This window comes from Carassius auratus, chromosome 20 (assembly GCF_003368295.1).
Source record: "Carassius auratus strain Wakin chromosome 20, ASM336829v1, whole genome shotgun sequence".
NCBI lineage: Eukaryota > Metazoa > Chordata > Actinopteri > Cypriniformes > Cyprinidae > Carassius > Carassius auratus.
The window spans coordinates 1,919,206-1,927,540 of NC_039262.1; the positions used below are offsets into that span (position 1 = coordinate 1,919,206).

The 8,335-nt window shown below is 38.7% G+C and overlaps 1 protein-coding gene across 1 annotated transcript; it reads left to right on the forward strand.

The window, feature by feature from the left end:
• Nucleotides 1-718: 718 nt before the first annotated feature.
• Nucleotides 719-8,070, forward strand: LOC113120504 (DBH-like monooxygenase protein 2 homolog). Its single transcript, XM_026290370.1, has 13 exons — nucleotides 719-1,052; nucleotides 3,656-3,802; nucleotides 3,895-4,047; nucleotides 5,084-5,167; nucleotides 5,248-5,400; nucleotides 5,697-5,799; nucleotides 5,872-6,038; nucleotides 6,112-6,200; nucleotides 6,340-6,436; nucleotides 6,542-6,601; nucleotides 7,357-7,487; nucleotides 7,574-7,682; nucleotides 7,781-8,070. The coding sequence occupies exons 1-13, from the start codon at nucleotides 759-761 to the stop codon at nucleotides 7,889-7,891; spliced, it is 1,698 nt and encodes a 565-aa protein (XP_026146155.1). The 5' UTR covers nucleotides 719-758; the 3' UTR covers nucleotides 7,892-8,070.
• The last annotated feature ends 265 nt before the right edge of the window (nucleotides 8,071-8,335 follow it).

Sequence of the window (8,335 nt, forward strand, 5' to 3'; positions counted from 1 at the left end):
TCTAAACCTGTATGAGTTTCCTGCTGTTAAATGCAAACGTATATATTTGGAACAATAATGGTAACTAAACCGCTTCTGTGCCCCCATGAATTCCATAATATGAAAAAAAAAAAAGAAAACATTTTTTTTTTGTATCCCATTCTGATGGGTATGGTGTTGTTCCGTCAGAACACTCGGTTCTCTAATCAGCAGTAAATTCAATCAGGTGCCTGATTTCACATGGAGCAGCTGTTACACAGAGCCGTTGTTAACTGAGAAGCAGCGCAAATCCAAGTTTATCATTGTTGATTTGCGCAGCTTGTCAGTATGTGAAGTCATGCATGATGGAATCTACCGCTGATTAGAAAACCGGCTTCACTGACGAGATGCGCATTAATTACCTGCAGATATTTATCGTGCACCTCTACTTACCCTTATCTTATGTAACATCATTAGCTAATCAATATCTGGCATAGTCATCATGAATTAGTAAATGTCCCTATTCTGTACTTTCTGCTCAGCCCTGAATTAAATATTTATTTAAGAAAAAGTAATTTGTGAATGGTTGTTTATGAAATGATGAAAAGTGCTTTTAAAAGCTGATCGTATCTCTCTCTTAGCCAATAATACTGGAAAATGAGTTGATGAGGAACCTGATTCACCGGACCAGAATGAGAGGAGGATAACTGAGATCAGGTGAGGGGGGTTACAGACAGCTTAAATAGGGCTGTTAAAGTGCTGTTTCATGTCACTGCCTTCTCAAACTCCTTACAAAGACAATGTTTGTCAGATTTTGGAAAGCAAAAATGGTCACATTATCTCTTGTTCTGATTCTGCTTTCAGTCCAGTGGTCCTTGGCTCAGAAAGACCCTCTTCTGCCTTTCTCTGAATATCTGGACCCCAACCACAAGGTGCATCTGAAGTGGGGATTTGATAAGGTCAAGGGCACAATCTTGTTTGAGCTCACAGTCAGCACCAGTGGCTGGGTTGGTTTTGGCTTCAGCCCCAACGGAGGAATGATTGGAGCCGATATGGTCATTGGAGGAGTTGGACCCCAAGGCAGTTACTTCACGGTAAACACTGATAACTGTCAAAGTCACTAAGAGGAGAAATTACAACTAATTATGTCTTTTGTTTTTGTTTTTCTGACTCATTCATATTTGTAGTTAAGTTATGTTTTTCTTCTATTTGGGTTTCTTAATTGTTAACATTCTCAAGATTGAGACCGATAACTGTCACTTACGGTCAAGTCACATTATTTAATTCTTTTATTTGTCCATATCTGATATCTTTCTGGCACAGATTATTGATTGTCAGTGTTCAACTGATAGCCCAGTTTAACTGCACTTGGATCTGTACATTTATCACCACAACATCAAAAACCATACATAGGGGAGAGTGGGGTTGAAAGTAACATGGGACGAAAGTAACAAAGCGATTTTCCCTAAACCTCTTTTAGTATTTCTATTCCCAGCTCTGACAGCATATAAAGCATGCAATCCTTGACGGAGATGAGAAATATCACGATTTCCTCATCGTTTCCCGAAGTTAGGTCCGTAAAACAGTTTTCGAGTACAAAAAGTAAATTTTACTGAAGCTGTAATTTTTTTCAAATTAGTCGTGTTTTTCTTGTTACATTTGTCACAGTAATGATCAATCTACATGTTATTTAGTGCTTTAACACAATCCTAAAGTTTGCATTTTCAGATTTTTTTCAGTTTAAAATTAAATCAAGTTTAAATGTCAGGAGTTCCTGCCACTACAGTGACAATTTTGTTCCGGTGCATGCTATACTGTGAATTTCTTTTGTCTGGCATTTATACCAATAGAATATGTCTTCGTGAAGGTCAGAAAGACAGACAGAGGTCTGGTTTTATCCATATGTTTTTGAGTTAGAGACATGTTTTTTTTTCTGGACATAGAGGAACCTCTGTGCAGCTCCTACCTCTCATTTACCTTAGTTATGTTTGGGTTTTAGCCATATCTTAGCCTTTACACCTCTACCTATGAATTTGCAGTGTTTCCAGATGTTTTAATGCACATTTTGAATTTGTGCATAAAAACAACTGGATGGAAACCTGAATAGGCCTTCTGTTACATTTAGAATGTATTATGCTAATGTAATTATATTGTTAATTCTAAAGAATGTTTTATAAAAATACACTGACAAAATTATCAAAACAAGTTTGTACAGTCGGGTTGAGACATTTGAAACTTAAATTTAAAATAAAAATGTAGTTTTTGTTGTTGCCAAAATAAAGGTCAAAATATTTTGCAGTTACATATTAACAAGGCCATAGTCAGGTTTACTTAATAAAAATAAGAGTAACAGAAAAAAAATCTAGCTTGTATTGTTACTTTTGACCCACCTGTGTGTTACTTTTGTCCCAACCGATGGGGTCGAAAGTAACAATGTGCAACTTATGTTCAAAGTGAAATTATACTGATAGACCACACTCAGGCGCTCTGGGAGCCGTTTTGTGGGGGGTGGGGGGATTTGGAAAATGTGATGTCATTATGTTGTGAGTGACGACATGAAATTTCTCTACTAGTCTTCTCCCCTGGCGTGATCGTTTCTGTTTTATACACAAAAATTGTACTTGATGTACTTGTACTTTGTTTAATAAAAATAATAAAAATAAAAAAATATCTGTACTGTTTAGGCTATGTGTTGTAGCCATTAAAGAAAACTCATTTGGTTTCATATGTTTAAATATTATAGGCTAATTTAGTTTTTTTTTTTTTTTTTTTTAATCAATGTTTATTATGAAAGCGAGCATGCAGCATGGGAAAGATATGATACATCATGCGCAATAGCCTATGAGACATGGAGTGGGTAAGACATGATTTTGACCACTTTGAGTTTTGTTTTGTAGAAAGACTGTTTAAAAGATTTTCGTGTTGTATAAATTGTATCTTAATTTTGATCAATTATCAACCCATTGCCTGTATTTAATAAACAAGCAAATATATTAGCAGACAATGTAATAAGGTGCCGGCACATCACTTGTATTGCACGTGAACTGGAGGGCGCAGAAACTCAGCGTGTGCCTCACAGACAGTTTTGAGAAATATAGGCTATCTATTATAGAAGGCTTAATGTCTACTTTTAAACGAAAATCTTCAAAACGAAAAGAAATGCGATACAAAAACAATTAAGTATATATGTCATATATATTCACTAAATTATTCACTGTTATTTAGTGATGTGCTGCCTTTATGCTATAGCCTAGGCCTCTTCAGCCACAGGACTACGGTGAATAGGCAACAGCATACAGAAATAATGCTAAAATGCTCGGCGGCAGTATAAGGGATTTAAAACCATTTCTTACCTCGATTTAAAGTGCACCAAGCTTGGCCTTGCGTTCAGGTGTGTTGCTGATGAATGAATATATATATATATATATTTTTTTTTTTTTTTTTTTTTCACGTTTTTAAGTACAATATTAGGACAGTCCGTCCGCCCCCAACCACCCCCCCCCCCCCCTTCGGGGGGGCTGATGCTATGACTGGGGGTGCTGCAGCACCCCCCTTCCCGCGCCATTGGCCACACTTATGAGTTCCTGACCACAGCATAAATATATCGGTCTACAACAACTTTTAAAAATAGTTTTTCTGAAAAATGGTACTTTCGCCCCTGCTCTCCCCTACGTAATTTCAGTTTTTCTGTACTCAGGACCGTCATGCTGTGGCGTTTTCAAAGCCTTTGGTTGATGAGCAACAGAACTACAAACGCCTGTCTCTGACGGAGTCTAATGGGAAAACAGTCATGAAGTTTCAGAGGTCCATCAGCTCTTGTGATAAAAATGATTTACCAATCACCGTAAGTTTAATTGTAAAAAAATGCAGTGTGCATGTGGCCAAAGAGCTTCTCATTGCAAGTAAAGAGATTAAGTGTTTTTATTGCATTATCAGGATCTCCCCATGAAGCTGATCTATGCGTACGGATTGACTGATGAAATCAAGTACCACAGCAACCGAAGAGGGACAAAGGAGCTGAACCTGTTGAAGTACATGCCTCAGGTCAAGTCCCCAAACAGCAAGCATTTCGACATGACCATGATTAATGTAAGTTTTTGTATTGTTCCGTCTTTTCACCCAGTTTTCTGTTGCTGGCACTTTAAGGGCATTTCACATTCAACATTTTCAAATGGCAGCTACAATAACTTTTTTGTGAAAATTGTATAACATCTTTATTCAGAATTTATTGAAGAATAGGAGACTCGAGCGCAGCATTTCAAACCGAAAAACATTCCGTAATAGTTTAAGTCTTTTCTGTCACTTTTTTTGGTCAATTTGATGTTGCTTGTCAAAAAGTGTATGTGTTTAGAGGTGGGCATAGGTGTTTTTTGTTTTTTTTAAATCCCACTGTGATCTTAATCTAGATTAAAATGGCTTATTCGAATTCAGCCAGAGGCATTCAAAATGTGTTACCCAAATAAAATTGACAAGCGTCTTAGAAAAGGGGCTCATCTCCTGTTTCCAAAATGCATCACAAAGTGCTTGAAAAAGCTATAAACTAATTCCACATTGCACAAGGTTTAAACAACCTTATAAGTGAGTGAAGTGACATTCAGCCAAGTATGGTGACCCATGCTCTGCATTTAACCCATCCGAAATGCACGCGCACACACACAGAGCAGAACACGCGCACACACTCACACTGTGAGCACACACCCGGAGCAGTGGGCAGCCATTTATGCTGCGGCGCCCGGGGAGCAGTTGGGGGTTCGATGCCTTGCTCAAGGGCACCTAAGTCGTGGTATTGAAGGTGGAGAGAGAACTGTACATGCACTCCCCCCATCTACAATTCCGTCTGGCCCGAGACTAGAACCCACAACCCTTCGATTGGGAGTCCAACCTTCTAATCATTAGGCCACGACTTCCACTATGCCTGTTTCTGCAGTGCATTTTTTTTTTCTCGCGTTAACGCCGATAACGGCCCACCTCTTATTATTTTATATATAGACACACACACACTTATACTGTTATGGACCCCATAATGGTTTACCCCCATAGTTTGCAAGGATTGTTATTGGTTTATCTATTTGAAGTGCTAACCAATGTAACTTTACATGTTGCTTATGTTTACAAATCCTTTCAGCTCAATGTACCAGCCAAACAAACCTACTATCACTGCAAGATCATGAAAGCCCCAACATTTGATCGCAAAAAGCACATTTATCGCGTGAGTCTATGAATTTAACACCCATGATCCTGAACTATCCAGTGGTCTGTCAATCATTTTAATTTCTGACTTCTTTCCAGATTGAGCCACTGATCACAAACATTGACGTCGTGCATCATCTTGTGCTGTACCGCTGCCCTCCGAGCGTGACCAAGCCATTTGAGAAGGAGTGTTATTTTGGGGTGGATGCAAAGTGTATAGAGGCCGTGGCTGTGTGGGGAATGGGCGGAGGGGTTAGTCTGTGTGTGTGTGTGTGTGTGTGTGTGTGTGTGTTTTTGTGTGAAAGTAACCTGATTTTAAGCCACAAATTACCTGAATGGTTAACTGCTGTGAACACCTCATTGAATCAGAAGTCTTATCAGTTTGATTCTGAAGTTCATTTAGAGCAGTTTTCTGAACCGGTTCACTGAAAAAGATCCACCTCATGAGGATTCATTTTCACCTTTTTATTAGCAATGATACTTTATTAGGCCTACTGAAATTGTCACACTTCGTTAATGAGGTAATCTTTTCAATTTTATTTTTCAAGGCTTTTGAATTTCCTGAAGTAGCAGGACTACCAATTGGAGGAAAAGTTGAGGATTTTTTCTACAAGCTTGAAGTGCATTACAACAACCCCCAAAAAACTGCAGGTCAGTCAGCAGTCCTTTACAATGTGAAAAAAACACCCTGAGATTACAATAAAATAATACTTCTCCGCACAGGTCGAGTTGATAACTCGGGTCTGCGATTCTTCTACACCTCTGAACTCCGTCAGCATGATGCAGGTGTTCTGATCACAGGGCTTTCGGTGCTCCCAGGGTATGCCATCCCACCCAAAGCCAAATCCTTCCTCACGTATGGCTTGTGTGACACTGCTTATATTCCAGAGGTTTGTATGTTTATGCGCACTCTTGATCAGATTCAGCAGATGACTGGATGATCCTGTGTTCTGTGCTCTACAGGTTCTGAAGAAGCCAACTGATCTTCAGGTTTTCTCTGCGGTGCTGCACACACACTTAGCTGGACGGAAGGTCAAAGTCGGACACTTCAGGTAAACCTTTTTAACCAATGACTGACTTCAGGAAATTATTAGATGTATAACGTGTGCCATTTTATTTCTTGTCTGTTTTCCTAATGTGGTTCATAATGGGTTTTTTTTTTTTTTTTATATATATAAATCTCCTCTTCAGAGGAGGTCAACAGATCGATTTCCTAGCTGTGGATGAAAACTATGATTTTAATTATCAACAAGTGACCAATTTGGGTAAAACGAAGACTGTGAAATTGGTAAGTGCTAAAAAGTTGCCATGCTGTTAAGTTCTCAGGGATCAAGTATCATGTATACAGTATATGCAAAATAAGCGAAGTAAAGGAACATTTTGGTCTTTTCAGGGTGACAAATTGTTGGTGGAGTGCACCTATAATACTGAAAACCGCAACAAACTCACATGGGTTAGTACTGTACACTTACACAGAGGCTTGTTGTCTTTTCAATATGGATCTTCAAATTTCTATATACGTGTGTTTCTAAGATTTCCTGATCCCGTTTCTCATGCTTTTTGGCTATTCAGTAAAAATTTAAAACCATGCTGCAGTGGTGGTTTTGTAGGACAAACAAAGTTAAAATCACCCTGGTTTTCTTGAACTCAATTTGCTTTAACTAACTTTTTGGATTATTGATAAGCTCTGTGGCTAACAAAAGTTTGATTCTAACCAGCTTGAAAATGAACTACACCATTGTCACCAGGTTAACATTACTGGCATTAAACTTGACCCCTCTTACAGTCCTAAATAAAAGCTATTTCTCTAAATGTTTCAGTTGGAAAGGTTTGCAAAAGCATTTTTATTAGAGCAATGAGGCTAAAATGGGTTTACCTGTTTGGTGTCCCAGACAGTCTCTGTTTTGCAAAGACCCATTTAGCCCCCTGTTAGCAACCGCCTCTTAAGACCAGTAAAAGCTTTAAAAAATACAAGGGGTTATACTGATGTATTTTGTTGGAGAATAAAATGAAAATATTTACCACAGACCTCATATCAGGCATTTAACAAAACCATTTAAAAAAAAACAAAAAACTTTGACATCTAGACCGTAGAACTGTAGGTACTAAAATGCCAGGTTTTGGCCCACAAAAACATCACTCCTGAAGAACTCTAATTGTTCTAATATGAAAAAAGAGAAATGCGAAACTCCATTTTTCTGCCTGCAGGGGGGAGTCTCCACTACAGATGAGATGTGTTTGGCCTTCCTCTTCTACTATCCAGTTATGAAACTGAGCATCTGTACCAGCCTCCCAAATCCAACTACTTTAATTTCTAAGATGGGAGCAAAAGATCCAGCGTAATTTAAAACGCTGAATTTTTTTTTCACTTCCCACTTAATATTTATCCTAATGATAATGTAACTCTTTCTTGTTCATTTTGCAGTGCTTGGCTCAATATGATGTCCAGTAAGACTTGGAATGACATGTCGGTCAATCAATACCAACAAACACTGAAGCGAATTGACCAGCTCATCATGGTCATGGACTCGAATGTAAATGTCCACACCACCTCCACAATCTCAAGCTTGAACTGCTTCTGTTCTGACCACAGCTGTGTGTATCTGACACTCTTTTCCATGTGTATTTTCAGAACAAAGTATCCAACAACACCGGGCTGATTCCTGACCTCAAAGCCATCCCGTCTGCACCCTGCGTGAGCGGCAGAGCCACCAGGAGTCTTTCTTTGCCATCAGGGCCGTAGCTGGGGTTTGCCTGTTTGAGATCTTTCCCGCCCTGTTTGAAATCATGTTAACTGCACAAATAAATGGGAATTTTCATTTATTTTCAGGTTTGTAAGTGTTCTGGTACAGAAAGCAAATCAAATGTAAAACCATTGCTTGGTCTTCACTGCAGTTTTAATAAAGTAATTTAAAAGTAAAATTTGGTCAAGAGCAGGTGTGTGTGTGGGGGGGGGGGGTTGATTTTATGTACTGCCTGGACCCCTATAATCAGCATTACTTTTCACCTCACTAGGCAATGACCCTGTTTGTCATTGCTGCTCCTCTATTTGGTAGTGATGCAACCTACTTTTCTTCCATTTTTGTCTGATTAAATGTCAATTTTAGTGGAACAAACTCCTGGATCACATGGACCGTCTTGAAAGCAACCTGAAAACAAAAGTTGAGCAAACTATGTAACTTACGTT